Source organism: Ammospiza caudacuta, chromosome 7 (assembly GCF_027887145.1).
Source record: "Ammospiza caudacuta isolate bAmmCau1 chromosome 7, bAmmCau1.pri, whole genome shotgun sequence".
NCBI classification, from domain to species: domain Eukaryota; kingdom Metazoa; phylum Chordata; class Aves; order Passeriformes; family Passerellidae; genus Ammospiza; species Ammospiza caudacuta.
Window position 1 is genome coordinate 32,198,293 of NC_080599.1, and position 18,179 is coordinate 32,216,471.

The 18,179-nt window shown below is 35.9% G+C and overlaps 1 protein-coding gene across 3 annotated transcripts; it reads left to right on the forward strand.

The window, feature by feature from the left end:
• The first annotated feature begins 88 nt into the window (after nt 1–88).
• GLMN (glomulin, FKBP associated protein) lies at nt 89–18,169 on the forward strand. Of its 3 annotated transcripts, none has more exons than XM_058808481.1 (20): nt 89–136; nt 348–484; nt 1,701–1,824; nt 2,286–2,411; nt 3,802–3,921; nt 4,943–5,051; nt 6,230–6,476; nt 6,946–7,045; nt 8,067–8,254; nt 8,713–8,766; nt 9,564–9,594; nt 9,950–10,039; nt 10,581–10,622; nt 10,714–10,787; nt 11,102–11,186; nt 11,956–12,065; nt 13,178–13,241; nt 15,321–15,444; nt 16,830–16,912; nt 17,044–18,169. In XM_058808481.1, the coding sequence occupies exons 3-20, from the start codon at nt 1,759–1,761 to the stop codon at nt 17,149–17,151; spliced, it is 1,821 nt and encodes a 606-aa protein (XP_058664464.1). In that variant the 5' UTR covers nt 89–136; nt 348–484; nt 1,701–1,758; the 3' UTR covers nt 17,152–18,169. The 3 variants fall into 3 exon arrangements, with proteins under 3 accessions (XP_058664464.1, XP_058664466.1, XP_058664465.1); XM_058808482.1 differs by lacking the exon at nt 89–136 and adding an exon at nt 161–175; XM_058808483.1 differs by lacking the exon at nt 8,713–8,766.
• Nucleotides 18,170–18,179: the final 10 nt, after the last annotated feature.

The window sequence follows — 18,179 nt, forward strand, 5'->3', positions numbered from 1 at the left end:
GGCGGAGCCGGGAGAGGCGGCAGCGCGGAGCTGAGGGGTTCCTCTGGCAGGGGCTGAGGTGAGGTGAGGTGGTGTCGCTCTCGGTGCCGGAGAGGCGGCAGCGCGGAGCTGAGGGGTTCCTCTGGCAGGGGCTGAGGTGAGGTGGAGCTGAGGGGTTCCTCTGGCAGGGGCTGAGGTGAGGCGGTTCGGTGCCCTTGTGGCTTTTCATTCGGCCGTGTGTTTACTGGCTGAGGCTGGCAGCTTTTTCGTCCCAGCCTGGGTGTTTTGCCACCCAGAGAAAGGGTCGGGATATCTGTTTATTAGGAGGGAATTTGGTGAGTATTAATAGAACGTTTCACATGATTCAGATGCTGTTCACTTGCCGCTGAAACCTCCTAAAAGATTCAGCTGGAAACCGGATTAAGTATTAAGGCCGGAGACCATCTGCGAGCCCTGTCAGTAAATCCCTGCAGCACGGTGGGTGCTTGGGGCGCCTTTCCAGGCTGTAAGTACATTGTGAAGTTACTGAGGGCTGAAAATGCAACAGTACTGGTGTTCGAAAGTATGTTAAATTATTTTGGTGGGATTAGTAACATTCTGTAAAATGAAAAGATTAAATAATACAATGTGTGGTAAGAAAGTATGTGGTAATGATCTGGGTAAAATGACGGGCTAGAAAGGATACGTTTCAGTGACATACAGATGTCAGAATGGGCCGTGAAGAATAGAAAGTGAGTTGTTTATTCTTTGAATAAGAAAGTCACACACAGATGCCTTTAAGGCTTTTGTGAGTTGTCCCCTTTTATGAGCATCTAGATAGGTTCTTTATCTGTGTATTGTCTTGTGTAGGTGGGCTGGTGTTTGGCCAGTGTCAGCCCACCACATTCAGTCAAACATAGGAAGAAAGGCTGAGGACATTGCATGGAGACACCTGTGTTTTGATGAATAATTATCTAATTAACCGAATGTAGGGGTAATTGGCAGTCATAGTGATCATATAACCAGGTTTAGGCCCATGGCATTACTTAAAACCATAAAGATTATGACTGCTTCTATGATATATCACATAGGATAACCAGGCTTGATTGCATTTGTAATTCATGGTCCTGGCTACTTAAAACTTGGTATGTACTTGACATTAGTCAAACGTTATAATTTTGTTGTTTTTAGCAAGAAAGTTTTAAATGTTAATACCTAGATGTAAAAAGTCACTGAACTAGTCCAACCTAGACACTAGAAAAAAATAAATGAAACTACACATGTAATCTTCACTGGACTGTTGCTATAAACTGGCATGGTGTTTGGATCAGTGCCTTCACATTGCAGATATTGGGTTAGTGTGTTCCAGTCAGGGCTGAGCAGAAGCCCCTCTGGTCAGAGTAGTCACAGAAAATGTAGTGTGTCATGGGTGTGCATACTTGGTGTGCAGTGAGCCCAGACTTGCTCTGTGTTAGCTGCATTTTCCATGTATGTGTCACTGAAACCTTCACGCTTCTTAAGATGACCCAGATAGTACTTGAAAAATTGTTTTCCTTTACATAGAATGCAGGTTGTTTCCTGTCTCTAATTCTGTCTCCTGCAAATATGGGGAGTAGAATAATATAGCATATACTTTGTAAAAAATTAGTTTTCCCTTATTCTAATTATGTAGTCTTAATATTTGTCTAGGTTGTTCTTATTCCTCCATTAACATTTTTCATGGTAATGTGATTATTTTTCAGCCTCTGTTTTAAGTTCGTGTGATATAATACTGCCCTCTTTAATTTATAATAAATTTTCATGCCAGAAGAACACAGTCAAACTGTAATGGCAGTTGATGAACTTCAAGCCATAATACAAAGATGTGTAAGTAGTTTTCTTTCCTTAGAAGTAACAAGTGTCAGCAGTGTGATTTCTTTTCATATATTAGAATTAAAGCCAAAATGACCTCAAAAGACAAGTCAGTTGTTGGTAGAACTCTTCATGGGGCAGCTGAATTCAGCCTCCATGTTTCATTGACTTCTCTGTGGTGCTTATCCCAAGAAGCTTGGTTATTTCTGCTTCTTGGAGATGGAAGTGTTGTACCTAGGAACAAAAGCTGGTAGTTGTAGAAAACACATCTTCCAAAGAGAATGCTGTAGTCTAGACTTAGTGCTATTGAAATACTGCCTTGTCTTGTGTAGTAACTTGGTAGCTTTTTTAATATGTGGAAAATGTATAAAAGTTACAATGATACTACATTTAATTTTGAAATGAAAGCATGGATTTTCTTACTTCTTAATTGACATTGATAAGTATGGAGTTAAACATTCGTATTTTCTTTCTAGCAAATTCTGGAAGAAGCTGATTTCAAAGGAGAAGATTTTAATCTGTTTCAGGTAGCAGGTCAGAAGTGTTTGGAAGATGGATATGCAGCTCAGTTATTAGAAGTAATTCAAAATGAGAAAAACAAGGTGAGTTTAAGTTTGCACTACATATTAGTGTTTATTAACATCATTAATATAAAACTGCTTATTAAGAAGGAAAAGCTACTTTCTCTATGGAGCAAGGCTGTACATATGAATAGCTAATGGGTTGCTCTGTGTTAAGTGCACATAGTTCTGTATTCAGGTAGCTCACAGAAACCCAAGTCATGGTAATCTTAATAAAGCCATTAATAACTCCTTTGTGAGTGAAGCAGAGGGAAAAGAAAGCAGAAAAGCTTAATGAGGAGAAACAGACAGTGTCCCACTTCCACAGGACAGGGATTTCAGGTGGTGTACTGGGTCTGGATGGCATGGGGTTGGCTTTCTTCATGGCAGCCTGCATAGTGCTGTGTTTTGGATTTGTGACCAAAAAGGTGCTGATAATACACCAGTGTTTCAACTACTGCTGATCAGTGCTTGTGCAGCATCAAGGCCTTCTCCCTTTCTCACTCTGCCCGCAGTGAGCAGAGAATTTGGGAGGAGGCACAGCTGGACAGCTGACCCAAAGCAGTGAGATGCTCCAAACCATACAACACCGTGCTCAACAGTAAAGACACGTGGGTAGGGTCCCATTCCAAAGCAGCTGTTGTTTGGAGGCTGGCTGGGCATTGGTCTCCTCGTGGGAGATGATCTGCATCATTGCCCATCATTCCCTGCTGTATTTTCTCTTCCACTTATTACATTGGCCTTATCTCATCTCTGGAGTTCCTCTGTTTTGCTCTTTTGACTCTGGCCCCGATCCCACTGAGGGACAAGAGCAAGCCAGCAGCTGAGGGGTGCTTCATTGCTGTTGGGGGTCAGCCTACCACAAATGGATATAACAATACTGGCCAATTACAGGAGCCAACTAGGCTGATGCTAATTTGAAATACTAATGTCTGTGGGCACTAGGGATGCTGAGACAATATACCAAATTGAGCAGAGATAAATAGAAAGTTCAGAAAGAAAGTGAAGGGTAGAATATTTTAGCAATGTTACATGGAGTTCATAATCTATTACAGGGGGTTCACAATCTGGTTTTGAATTTTGTGAGTTTGGAGTAACAACTGAAAGTCTCAATCTCCTCGTGAATAATTTGTCCAAGTGTTCTTTTAGCACAACTCCTCTGCTCAGTCCCATTTTAAATGTATTGTCATGGACATGTAGAAATATTGACATGTCAATAATTAGAAGAAAACTATACAAAATTTGTGTTTATAGGTATGGGCAGAGGACACAATGTGTGTCAAATTATGGTAACAGTTGCCAAATATTCAGTGACAGTGATAGTTACAACCAGGACATTGATCTGTTGTTGCTTTTGGTCTTTATGTATACAATCTTTCTGGGTTTAAAAGAAATCCAGTTTTGGTTTATTCTCTGAATATCTGTTTTTTAGGTTATCATCAAGAACATGGGTTGGAATCTCATTTCTCCTCTTGTTAGATGTATTTTTATGTATAAACAAGAGGATGATAAGCGAGAACACTGCCTGAGGATACTGGATCAGTTGGCACAGGTATGGTTTTGAAATACATGATTATGATACAACAATGTTAGGGAAGTTCTGCACAAAAAGGGGTTCAAGATCATTAATCCATGAAGCTAATACACCAAAGGCCAATTACACAAACATGTTTGTACAATTTGATTCTGTTAATATTTGCATAATGAATCTGCATCACTACTTGGGTAAGCTGCTCTTAGTTCAACATTCCCTCGCCTCAGTTTAAAGGTGGAGAGAATTCTGAATTCATGATGCATGTTCAGTGGGTAGGGCTTTTTGTTTGGAAGTGGTAGGCTCAGCATCAGAGGTGTGGTTTTCATATGAAAATGAGCTAGGTTGATCTGAAGGACACAATCTTACCTGATTTAGCTAGCTTGAGTAAAACTTACAGTACATTGCTAAATGTCTTTTCTAGTATCTAATTCAAGGTCTCTCCCTTCATGTTCTCTCTTTAGTTTCAAAACTGTGCTGCAGGACCTTGCCATTTTCCACTTATCTCTGTCTGAATAGTATTTATTGTTCTCTATTTTATGATTCACTCAGAAAAGTCTTTTCCTTAAATCCTTCACCCTTCCTCAATATGAGAATCATTACCTGATGATTCTGATGGAGTAGGAGCAGAAAAATGTTTTAACCTGTAAAAGACTCGTTCTCTTTCATTTATGCACTCCAAAAGCAACTTGCAAACTTTATAGCTTGAGTTAAATTCACACTCAAATTCTACTTCTCTCTCTGCTCCAAAGAATTACTTTGCAAAGGTACTCTGAGGTTTTTACAGCCCATTCAAATCAGGTTTAGTGTCAGTTTTTACTCTTATATGTTTTCAGCTCATATGAAAGTGTCACACAGGTATGCTCTACAGTAGATGTTAATTGTAGGCATGTACTTACTGTTTCATATTTGTTTTCTTAAATCTTATCTTGGATGTTCAGATCTTCTCTCTCAACATTCAGGAACTTCTGTATTCCATGTTAATTATTTTTTTGAGTATGACCACGGTTATTTAAAAATATGCATTGTTCCTCTCTTGCAGCTCTGCAATCCAAAGGAACTTTTTTTGGGTTTACTTGAGCAGATTGAGCAGACCTCTGGAGAGCAAGTGTGTCAAACTGTCATGTTATTGCTTCAGCCTTTGCAGACAGGTGGGATTCAGTTTATCATGTGATTTCTGAATTAAATTATTTTCTCATTTATTTATAAATTTAGTTTAGCCATTGCTGGAATGGTTTCAGAATAAATCCATCCTGAAAAGCTTTACAGTGTATTATATTCTGCAAAATAACACAAGGCATACATTTCATACTTATATTGGCCTGTTAGAAAAAAAAAATAGATGAAACTAATAGCATCAATTGAAAAAGCAATATTCAGCTATTTGTCATCATTTACAAGAATGTGGTCCTATGGCAGTTATATTTAGAGGTGTAAAGCACTCCTACTGTTGTTGCAGAAATAGGGAATCACATAGATTCGTGAAATTCTTCATTATCTGACTTTTAAAACATGCAATTCTATTTTTTATAGTCTAAAACTGTAATTTTGACTGAAGCATGTTGAAATACTTTATTGGTGAGGGGGAATGTTATTCTGGCTCACACATGAAAATTAAAATGTTGGGTTTGGCCAGTCTTTAAGTAGGTAACAAGCAGTACTTTCTGATTTATTATAGAGATGAAATGAAGTGTTGTGTATCAAGTAGAAGACTGATTGTAGCAATGTCCAGGATATGTTATTGTATTGTTAGAATTTAACAAGAGAAATGTGTAATTTTTTTGGGTAGCCATTCTGCAATTAGTCTGCACTGATCCAGTTAAATGGAGAGCCTCTGGTGCTGCTTCCTCAGCCTGGGAGAGTGTCTGTTATTTTTGCCATGGAGTAAAAACCAGGGTCAGTTCTCAGCAGAAAAACTGGGCTATTGTCTCTAATTTTGCTAAGCACAAAAGGAGTCAAGTACTAAATGCATTTTCTGGGTCAAATATGTATCATTTCACTTAGCCCAGTTCTAGAAAACATTGTTTTAGTTCTCATCCTGCTGCTGTGGAGAAAGGAAGAACATTGAAATGTGTGCCAGATTTAATATTTGTTATTTGCAAATACATGGCCATGGTAACTACAGTATATTAAATTAAGTGATGATGTTTAGTCTTCCTGGATTTGCTCATGTGATTTCAGGTGTCAGTCCCTCTCCTTCCCTGAAAACAAAATGTTTTCTTTCCTAGTCACGTTGTTTTTCTTCATGTTTTCCTCTACTAAGTAAGTAATAACTTAATGTCTCAAAATGTTATCTCTTCTTTTCCTCTTTTTTATTTTCTTTGCCCAGTGCTTTTGAAGCTTCAGAACAAGAAGGCCTACTCAGTGGGTTTGTCATTGGCCATGATTATGAATCAGCTCACTCCCTTACCTGTACCTTATACAAAACAACAAATACAAGAAGATAAACTTGGTCTCTGTCAGTGTTGCAATGCAGTGGTGGACTTTGCTAAACCTTTTGTGAGTGAAGTTGTTAAAAATATGGAAAAGTCATCAGAATACAATGACATGGAGCTGAAAGAAGAATTAATAAAATTGTGAGCATTTTATGTTTGTCCTATATATTCCTGTAACTTAACAAAATGAATAGTAGGCATTTATTACATAGGTAGCAAATAAATAATCTTTTAGTGTTTTACAATGCTGCCAACATATATCTAACTAATGTGGTATTTTGATAAAGAACCCTAAACAGATCTTATATATTCATGCTTTCTATTTAGTAGAGGGAAATGGTAAAATGGAAATTAGTTGCTGCATTGTGAAGCTGAGTTGGTATTCCTCTGTTCCTCAAACTTCCAACAGTGAGAACAATCATAGTCTGGAGGTGAAATCTAAATAAAGCTTCTACAGGAGATGTTGAGTTTTTATTTTTTATTCTCCTTGGAGTACCTTGAATAGCAGCAGCTGATATGAGTATAGGCATTATTCTTGGTTATCAATGACACTATCATAGTCTGTATTTATGACTGTACTGGTGATTTATTCCACCCCTTTCTTTTCCAGCTGTATGCAAAGCCTGAAATACCCATTATTGGCAGCTCAGCTTGAGCACCTGGAGGGCATTGAAGAACATCCTTTTCGGCAGTTTGCCACTGAAATTACCGTGAGTGCAGTGGAAATGGATTACAGTGTGTGCAGAGCCAGTGGTCCAGTCCACCACTGCCTGTAATTGTTCTAGTGCTCATTTCCATTTCTGTATTGGTTAGTGGGGTGACTTAATGGGCTGTGTAAGGTATATCCTGCCTTTCCTGTTGGGCACAGTCTGAAACCATGTTCTTCATGTTACTTATGAATTACCTTCTCTTCTCTTTCTCAGTAAACTTCTGTTTATGGCTTTAAGTAGTGAGAGCTGAAGCTAAGGTCAGTAAGTCATGTTTAGACTGTATGACATTGTGCATAATCCTAATTTTCCAAAATGTGCCATCCTGGATGTTGGGTTTGGACAACTCCAGAATAGTGAGCTGACCTTGATCTCCCTGTTTCTCTGTAATATGTTCAAGAGGAGTTACATTATGTCCTCAGCCATAGGAAGGGTGTGAGGGGGTAACCCCTGTAGTATTTCTGATTTACAAATATTAGGGGTTCCTTGTGTTGTGCATCATGAGAAAGAAAGGCCATACAAAGCAAATCTAACTTTAAATCAGGGCTTGCCTGTAGCAGCTAAATGTTGTGTTCCATATTGATTAGTGAGAAAAAACTCAAATACTGAGTTTTCTGTGATCTGAAAACCACAGAGATTTTATAACATAATGTTTTCATGAATTTATTGTTACTCAATGTTAGCATTGGGGATAAGGGAGCTGAACTAGGAATTTACAGTTGGTCTTCATTCTCTCTTTGGCTAACTTCTGTGTGCTTGACTTTGCTATCTTAGTAACATTTTTCTAACACTAGTTATTTTTCCTCCAGGATTTTTTATGTGTGTTTGTGCATATATCATAAATACCACACGTTTGTATTAATTAATATACTACAAACATACAATTTATATATTACAAGCATTTATATTAATTTATATGCATGCTGTACAAGAGAATGTATGTAAATACAGCTAGAGCTTTAAAACTTAATTGACATACAGTTATTTTAAAGGCAACTATAGGAAATCTGTTTTCATTTTTTAGGACATTTTGTGTAATATGGGAGAATTGATACCATTAGTGTTTGTACATCATAAAGGCAAAAATCCACACTGGGAGAATCAGGAGTTTGCAGACATAGAGCGAAAGAATTCTGCTGATTCTTTGGCATGTCTGTCATACCTGATGTTTGTTCAGCATTTTGGTGTTGAATGCTTTCCAGTGGTTTTTAGGTAAGAACTATTCTTTCTTGCTCATTGTAAGTCTGTACTTTGAAGATTCTTTCTGAATGGAAGAGAACTTTATTTGTGAATAGTTATGTATGAAAACTGTATTTCAGTAGTGTTAATTTTATGTCAACATTTGAGCATTTATATTTTATGTAACTTATGTTTCATGAGAACATACTCCTGCAGATTAGTCTAGTGTAGTTTAAATTTAGATGAACTGTCCTTTAAAAGAAACTACTATGATTAGTCACGTGCTGAAAATTAATGTGCATTAATTGTTCATTTACATATCTATAGACAGTTTCCCCATAAGAGTTCTTAACAGTGATTTGACTTACAATTTTTTGTCTATTTAAAAATCAATAATTTTAGAAAGAGATTTTTATTTTTTTAAATATATTAATTATGTGGAAATGTATATGGCTTATGCAGTTTAATGTAGCTGGATTCTTCTCTTCTAGTCCTTCATACCTTCTGCTGTGCAATATGACACATATTGAAGTGCTGCTGAAAAGGTAGAGTTTGCAGGTCTAGATAGTGAGTGTGATCTTTTACAGTAACTCATTAAAAAAATTTGAAATATTGATAAGTCCAGAGGAGGTTTACAAACTTGAGCATTAAAATGGCAAGTTTCACTACAAGATATCTTCTCTTACTAAGAAGCAGAAGTTGTCTAAACATTTATGTATTGTTTTCATCTTGTATTGTGATACCATTTTTAGAAACCTTGTTCTGAAAATGTAAAATTAGTAGTTTAAACACATGCAGAATAATTAGAGTGTATACTTACTTGCCCTTCTATAACAATTATTACTAAAGGCAACTATTGTGAAAATATTATTTGGATGTATTTTGACATGATATGCAAAATGATTAAAGGTCAGGCTTTCTAAAGGAAACCAAACTTTACTATATTTACTATGTGATTATTTCACCCTTCATAAGCGGCAGTGTTACCAAATGGCTTCTAGCACTGCTATGGAAGGCAAGTTTCCTATTCTGACTGTTTATAATTTAATTTTCTTTGGTAATCAGTGTCTCAATACCTGTGGGAGATGACACTGCTTTTGAGCACGTATAAATACTGAGGGGAAAAAAGTAATTTTTGACTGTGAAGAGATAAGTCTAATGTTTATTTCTCATCAGCATGTTTATTCTAAAAATCTTTGGGAAGAATAACAAAGATCCTATATTTAAAAAATGGAATGAAAATTGTTGAGGAACAAGTTCTTGTTAACCTCTGTTCTACTATTTCTTCTGAAATATCAACTGTCTTTTTAATTCACAACCTTAAATCTGATTTTTTTTCTAGAACAGAAGAATCTGTATTATCTAAAGGACTTGTAAGTTGTTTTTTTAAATTTTTAAATTTTTGATGTTACAATGTTTTATTTTTTCAGTTTGAGGAATGGTAGAACTTCTGTTTGTCCTTCTAGGAGAGGTATAAATGATAGTTCAGATAATATTTCCAGAAATATTTTGAGGCTTAAGTATTTTTCAGTCATACAAATACCTGTATTTATTGAACTTTACAGTCCTGCATAAATGTTTAAGTTACAGCTATCACTTATAACTGCAGCTGCTTATCTGAATGAGTATTTCTGAGTGAAGGCTGTTTCAGCCATGAAATGTTAAGCTGATAGTGTTCTGTATATGTGCATACTGTTGACATCTTTCTGTTCTTTTCCACACCTGCAGGATCTGTTTGAGAGCTGTTTATTGAGAATGGAAGATAACAGCCTTCTCCATCACTATTTAGAACTCAGAGGCTTTATTAATGTACCTCAGGTAATAAAAAGCAGCATACAGGAGTCTTCAAAGTTTGATTAGAAATCATGCCTAGCTGTCCTCTGGGTGTTTGACAAGAGGCATCCTACTGGACCTTTACACACCTGTGCTCTTAAATTGAAACCCTCAGTGTCTTGCTGTACAGAATTGTCTTTGCTGCCTGCTGCAGCATGAAGTTCAGTGACAATTCCAACACACCCAGTGCATGTGCAGGTCACTGAAGGTGCAGGTGGGCACAGATTTAGGTGAAAGGTGGTGCTTGCTCATTTTTATCTCCTTGCCAGCCTTGGCTACGTTCTTACCTGCCCTGCAACCAGCAGCACAGGAATAGTGTTCTTGCAGATCAGCCCTGGGATTCTGACCGCTGAAGAAAGCATGAATTTCTCTGATGAGAATCTTCTATTCCCTGGACATTCCCAATGTTCTGTGGGTTTTTTGTTTGGTTTGTTTTTTTTAAAGCCTTGAGTAGACTATTATGTTACATCACACTGACTATAATCTGTATGTAATTATAAATTGTATTTCCTTTCTCTGACTGCAGGATTTGGTGAAAATTATGACCCTTTGTCCCATGGAGCATATGGTATGTTAAGTGGCCTACAGAATCAGTTGGATTCTGAATGCTGAGTTAATTTTTTTTTAGAATTCATCTGAAACGTCTCTGTTTTCTTTAGAGAAAGAAGAGTTTAAATGTTTTGCAGTTGTTCATAGACAAGTTTGATACAGAAGGAAAATACACATTATTCAGGTAAGCATCCAAGCACCAAAGGCAGTTTGTGTAATCTCAGCCCTAGTGCATCTTAATTGTATCAATACATTGATCTCTGACAGAATTTCCATCTGATAAGCCACATTAATTTTACTATGTTAATACTTTGATAAATCATGAATTTCAATTGTCTCTTATAAAATTAGCTATCTTCTGTAAGCCAGTGTTTAAAGGTTACATAGTCATAATGTTCTTCTGTGGTAAAACTCCCACTTAGCTCAAAACTTAGATAACATTCACTAACTCTAGGGGCAGCTTTAAAGAGACAATATCTTTGTTTTGTTTGTTTGAAGGTGTTTACTGAAGACAAGCAACCATGCTGGTGTGGAAGGATACATTATTAAAAATATAAAGGATCAGATTCACTTAGCATTAACGGTGAGGCTGTTACCAATAAAAACCAAGTTGTCTTCTCAAAATTCTGTCAGTGTGGTATTGAGAAAATGTCTACAGCTTAAACTTCTAGTGGTACATTAAAAAAATGCACTTTGAAAAGACACATAAGATTAGAAAGTTTTTTTAAAAACATTACTTTTGCTTTTTCTGTTTATGCATATTTAGGTTATAATTTTACAGTTGTATTTTTAATTGCAGTATCTTATTGTATTTTTCTAAGAAGTTACTACCTTTTCTGTGCTTGAAAATAGATTTCTCTCCTAAAGTGAAACTGCTCAGTACATTGTTTTATCCCCACAGTTCCTCATTTTTAAAATATAATTCAAATATTACAGTTCAGATAGAATTATTAATTTTTGCTTTGCTTTTATGATGACAGTGTTTTATTATGAGTGCTTTGCAAATGATAAATCCATCAGGAAGAGCTGGGCTAGATCAAAGCCATTTTAATCTCATATTTTATAATAATTATACCAGAAAGTTGGGAAAGTTAATTAAAACTATATTATTAACTTTCTACTATACAGTTTCAGAATTCTCTTACTTCGTTTCTTCCATTTCTTTCCTGGCTGACAAAAAAATTTAAAATTATGAAGAGGCTGTTTTGTGTACTTCACTCACATGTCAATATTAGAAAACATTTCTTACAGGGTTTGATTTTTTTAAACATTTCTGTTTTATGCAAGTTATTGTTACAGTATTTAAGAGCTAAATTTTGTACTCAGCTGAACTTTTTGTATTTTTTTTTCAGAAGGAGTATGACAACATTTGGTTTACAGGACATCACCTGATCTCCCTTTTAGATTTAGTACTTTCACTTCCAGAAGGTGCTGAGACGGATCTTCTGCAAAACTCAGACAGGTGAGTTGGAATCACAGTTACAAGCTTTTCTTCTTTCTTCATTATGAAAAAAGACTTTGAACTACCTTACTACAGTGATGTATGCTGCCATGTAATTAATGAGGTGACAGCATCAATGTATTTTAAGGTTTTGCAACTAGAAATGGACATGGTCACTTATTTTAACCAGCTCTGTGTAGAAGAATGTCACAATGCTATTACATTAATTTTTAACAATAAAAAAGGATGTCCTTCTCCATTCCCCAGGGATGTAAGACTTCAGATGTGAAATGCCATAACTAATGGGTAAAGCATTATTTCCTCAGGAATGTGTGGTTTGTCAGCTCTCTGCAGAAGCAGCTGAAGGAATAAAAGCAATGGGATGTGGTGGCTGATATCATACAGGGGAATAATAATTAGATGCAACCTATGGTGCAAAGCCTCTTTGAGGCAGTTTCACAGATTGCTACTGGGAATCTAGAATCTGATGAGTAGGATTACAGATCCATCTGAACAGTAAATAATTGCATTAAAAAAAACTCAAACAACTGAAATGTGTCTGAAAAATCTTGTGTATGTAGGGTAGGTCTTCCTGTATGATAAGTACTATGATGCTGCTTGTGCTTGTAAATCAGTGGGGAGATAATGTCCAGATGGACACATACCTGCTTAAAGAGCCCAGAAGTATGATGGTTAACTGTGCTTGTTATCTGGAAAAAAACAATTCATAATCTGCTCAAAAGTATGGTAAAACAAAAGCAAAAAAACAAAAAGTACATTCAAAAGTAAAAATTCAGTACAGTAATAAAGAAAATTGTCACACTAGTTTTAAATCAACTTTGGATCACTAGTGATATATATTATAAATCCTGTGATAAGGTTCTGTCTCTTGAGAGGACTCTTTCCCTCCCAATCACCAGCCCTCTGCAATCTGATGGCGGTTTCAGTTTTACTTGCAAAGTGTGAGCTGTAGTATGGACATCACTACACACCATGCTCTAGGTGGAGCTGTACTGCTCAAAGATGGGGGCTTGCTTTTTGTACAGATGGGTTCTCCATACCAGCATGTCTGGCTGATGGACAATTAAAATTACAGTCCTGGTAAGAGGTATCTGTGTGTTTGTAATTCACAGGGTTATGGCATCACTGAATCTGCTGAGGTACTTAGTCATTAAGGATTGTGAAAGTGACAATCAGGTATGTACTATTTGATTTGAAAGTGATTGATTAGCTGAGAGATGGATTCACATGAACACTCTTATCCCTAATTAAAAAAAAAAATGTGGGTTTTGCATTTTTGTTTGCAATGGTTGGTTCCCCAGAAGTGATGCTTTTATTAAGACATTAGGAAATACATGATATGGTGCTTTGTTTTGATGAAATTGTTTGCATAGATACTGTTCCTATAAAGAAATTAATCCTTTTACTCTGCCTGTTGAACTGATCTGTCTCCATAACAATAGAGTATGTCACCACAAAATCACATACCCAACAATTATTCCCACATGAAAAAATAGTTATTTTTGCTTATTTATTTGCTGGTATCCCTCAAACCACCAACTGGATATCTTTATAGCAATAACAACACAATAATATAATTTATTGTTTTCTAAAATACAGAAAAAAATTCTGATCTACTTTTAGACTGATTTGAAAATTTATCTAGGAATTAATTTTGTAAGTACCCAATAATGTTACTAATCTAATTAGAATAACAGTGAAATAACTAGTACTGATTGCTGAAACTGTAATGAAAATGAAAAGCAAAAATAGCTTTCAGTGGGTGCATTTCTAATTTACCATTTATTTAGTTATTTTACTAAATTTACTATTTATTTAGTTATTTTACTATTTATTTACTAGTTAATATTGGTAAACTGTATCTGTCATATTTAAGGGGTGATTACTATTTAAGTACTCATAGTGGTCTCCTCAGTTAGATGTAAATACATGGCTTTGTAAGAAAAGTAAGAATTCCTCTTTTATTATTAGTAAAAAACTACACATAGTAGCACTCAGCTGCTCTAACAGTGCTGTCTAGTACCTGGCAAAAAGAATGTCCATACAGTTTGAGGAAAAATAGCATCACATCTTCTGAAGATTTTCCCTTAAATTTAGCCTCTGTCAGTTCTTCTTGACTTCTTCCCTGTCTCTCTTCATGCAGTGCAAGTGAGGCAGAAAGAAAATGCCTCCTTCCACGTCAGTTCAGATATTTTGATTGCTGTGTAGCAAGCATTTTCATTAATAAAGTTTAAAAATAAGTCTTTTGTAGAAAAGTTCCTTTTTTAAGCCACATTCTGGTGGAAGTAATTACTGTTCTTATTTGAACTGTTAACTGTGTCATCTAGTATTAAAAATCGCTGAATTTTCCACTGTCGTTGGTGGATTCGCTGTATTTAAAATAGAAAATTCTTATTTTTATTGTCCTTATTCTGCCCTCTGAGGATACTGCCTGAAGAAAGGAGTTGTATAAATGGCTCCTATATACAAAGCAGCCTTTGTGTCTTTGGATTTGTTTCCTTCTACAGCAGTTTGTAGCAAACCCAAGCTTATTTTCCTCTCTGTAACCCTGAGCAGCCTTGGTTTTGAGCATCTTTCCCTTGCACCTCCTGCTTCCTGAATGCCATTATTGTAACTCCTTTCTGCCCATGTCAAACTGGGAGAATTTTGTTGTCGCTGTGGCTGCTGTGCTGAAGGATGGGAGAGTAGAATATCCAGTAACATTCCTATAGGGCTTTAAAAATGCAATATAGACAATTGGGAAGCATGATATTTATCACAACTTTCATTTAATTCAGGAATGTTAATTTAAATATTTGTTCTGTTTTACTGCTGAATTATCTGAGAGGAGCCTACATATGCCATTTACTTGCTATAGAGATTCTAGCCTGAGGAAGGGCCTAGAACCTCCCCTCCAACACATCCAGATTCGTTCAGCTTTGCTTACAGGAACAAGCTGAAAATGTGCATTTCCATTGCTGTAGTTACCAGCCTACACACTAAGTCCTCCCTACCTTCCAATAACCTTTTTTTTTTTTTTTTTTGACTGCTTCATCAGCCAATCAACAAATAATGTAGGGGAGAGGAAGAGGAGCTGAAATACCCAGCACAATGCTGCTCATGCTTCAATGCATGACTCTGAATTATTTTTTTCTCTTTTCCTCCCTGCACAGAAGTATATGTTATAAAGACTAGTTAAAAAACTTGTGCTCAAAGCTTAGTATTGCAATGCTTCACTGAAACTGGTTTGTAACCTTCTCTGTTCTGTTTGACTAGACTGGTGTATGGACCACACTTGGCAAGATAGAGCAGAATTTCTTAAAACCACTGCGTGTAGGACTCAATATGTCAAAAGCACATTATGAAGCAGAAATTAAAAATAAGAAAGAAAACAGAAAAGGTCAGTTTTTTGTTGGTTTTTTATTCTTAGGTTGTTCATATCTAGAAACTTTGGTAATCCTTTGGAAATGAGGAACTGGTGAATGCTGCATAGATCAAGTTTTATTTAACTGTTGCCACTATTCCAAATTTCAAATAATAATTCAGTAGTTGCTGAATTAAAAATTTTCATAATTGGTCAGAAAAATCTGAACTTACCTGTCATCACATTTGTAAATCTTATGGAAACTTGATAGAACTGTCACATGAAGACCTTCAGAACTTGTTCTGCATTTATACTTTTGATTTTAATGTTACAAAGGAGAAACTAAGTTTCTCTGAATGCATAACCCTTAGATTTCAAACCAGGTGTGGGAGGGTTAACAAAAGAAAAAATAAGTCACAGTGCTCTCTAAAGCCTGAAGCATTACATTCATTTTTTAAAATACATTATTTTTTTATCTGACACACAGAATCAGATTCTGCTCTGGGTTAAGCAGGCATGTTGCATGGGGCACAAGAGCTGTAGCTGCTTTAGGCAATATCTCTGTATGTCACATCCTCTGTTCCTTGTGGTCTCCAGTATAATTAAGATAGCCCAAGGAATTTGTGTCTGCTACTAAAAATGTCAATATAGTTTTTTGCCTCTAGTCCTATCCTCTTCCATTGCAAACTATGTACTTATAAGGCAAAGAAAGGGACTTTTTTCTTCAAGACAACCTGTGGATATCTCTCTAAAGGGAATCCTTCAAAATTAATCAGGAAGCTTTTTTCTTAAGTGCCTCTTACAGTTCTCTAGCCTTTGACAAAACATAAAGAAATTTGAGTTTGGGAGAGAACATCTAAATTGTAACAGTAAATGGTTTAGCTTTCTTCCCTTGTGTTCAATCTTTGTAAGCATTACATTGAATTTCAAATATGTGGTCTGAATGTAAGAAGTTTTTCCCTTATTTTTCAGACCCGTCCTTGTAGTTTAGCCTGCTGCAAGTAATCTGTCTGAAACAGAGAGGCCTGCAGCCTTTTCTTAATAAAATAAGTATTTAATGTCTGGATTCATTTAGTCAAACTAAAAAACTCCTACTATCTCCCTGGATGTGGAAATACTAAAAATGTATCAAAACTGGGCCAGATAACATTTTATTCTTCATTTTGAAGAGCATGTGAGCTCTATAAAATTAGTTCCAGTTGCAGATCTTGCCTGTTTAGTAATGTAGGAATGTGTGTTATACAAAGTATAAAGATATCACCCAACTCCAGTTGACTTCCTTTTAAGGTTCAGCACCCTCTGTCGTGTTTTGTCAATCCCTAGATTTCTGTTCTTAACAATTGCTGTCATGAAATGTTGATATTTTAAATATTCTTTTAATTCTAAGGGCCATGTTGGTTTCTTCATGTTTTCTTCTGCAGAGGCACACAGTTCTAACACAGTTTGCTCTGTAACTGTTAGTGGGGAAAAGATGCCTGCCATGACTACTGGAATGCAGCTTCAAGTGAGTGTGCACTTCCCTTCGGTCACTCAGAAGTACTGACTTTTTTTTTTTCAATGTGGAGACAAAAGTAAATGTAAAATGTATAAAAAAAACCCTAATAAAAATAACACTTATCTTTCTTGTCATTTCAGGTTTTACACTCAGCTCTCTTCACATTTGACTTAATAGAAAGTGTTCTAGCTCGGGTAGAAGAACTCATTGAAGTGAAAACAAAAGCTGTAATGGATGAGAATAGCTAAGGCAGCTGAAGTGTTTGAATTAACATCCTCCTGACAGGATCATTGGCCTGAGACTCCAGTTGCAGGGGAGGCTATGGCCCTGTAAAGAGGAGCAGTTTAGAGGGGCCTCCAGAAGAACTGCAAATGCTGCTCTTCAGAAGTCTCATTGCTGGTTTTTTTTTTCTTTTGCTCTTATTGCATGTAATTTGGAGATATGGTCTGTTTACTCCTCTTCAGAATTTGATGCTTTTTCTTAAGTTTAGAAACTAAAAAAACAAACCAGGTGTGTTCCTCTCTGTGGCAAGGAGGTATGGTTAGGCATTTATTTTTTTTAATTTTCAGAATTAGTTGGGTAATAGTTGCTGACTGGAGTTGTGAATTACAAAGATTTTTATCAAGTGATTAAAGAACCATTAATTCAAAAGCCCTGATTAAGCAAAAGGTATTTTTATTAGCACATTTTAATGTTGACAAACAAGCTTCTCTATTTGCAGACAGGACTATAAGGTACAGATAACTAACACTATAGAATATACTATGTATAGAGAGTACAAACCCTGTGGCAAAGGAAACCAGGTTTAAAGAAAAACAACCTTGGGCCAAATAAGATGTAAGAACTTGGTAACATAACAGATAACACTTATGTTTAAAAGCAGTGTAAGGTTGCATACATACAGCTGTTGTTTTTAGGGATATCTGTATTTTGGAATTGTTTTAATCATCCTTATCTTTAATTGTACAGCTTTCTTTAAAATACAGTAATTTTTTGGGGAATTATTAATAAACAGATGAGCCTCTAAGGTCAGAACCAAGTTAAAAATAAGGATGACTTTCCTATAGTGCAGCTAAACCACTTTTTTTCCCTCTCTAGAAAGCACATTTGGTATCAAGTATGCTATTTTTCATTGTATAGCTATTTAATATGAATTTTCATGGCAAATGCATATGTTGTATGTAGTCTTTTGAAATGTAACTATATTTTAAAGAACATTCTATATTTTGTTTAAAATGTAGACACTCTATTTATGAATAAAAACCCAAATATTAAG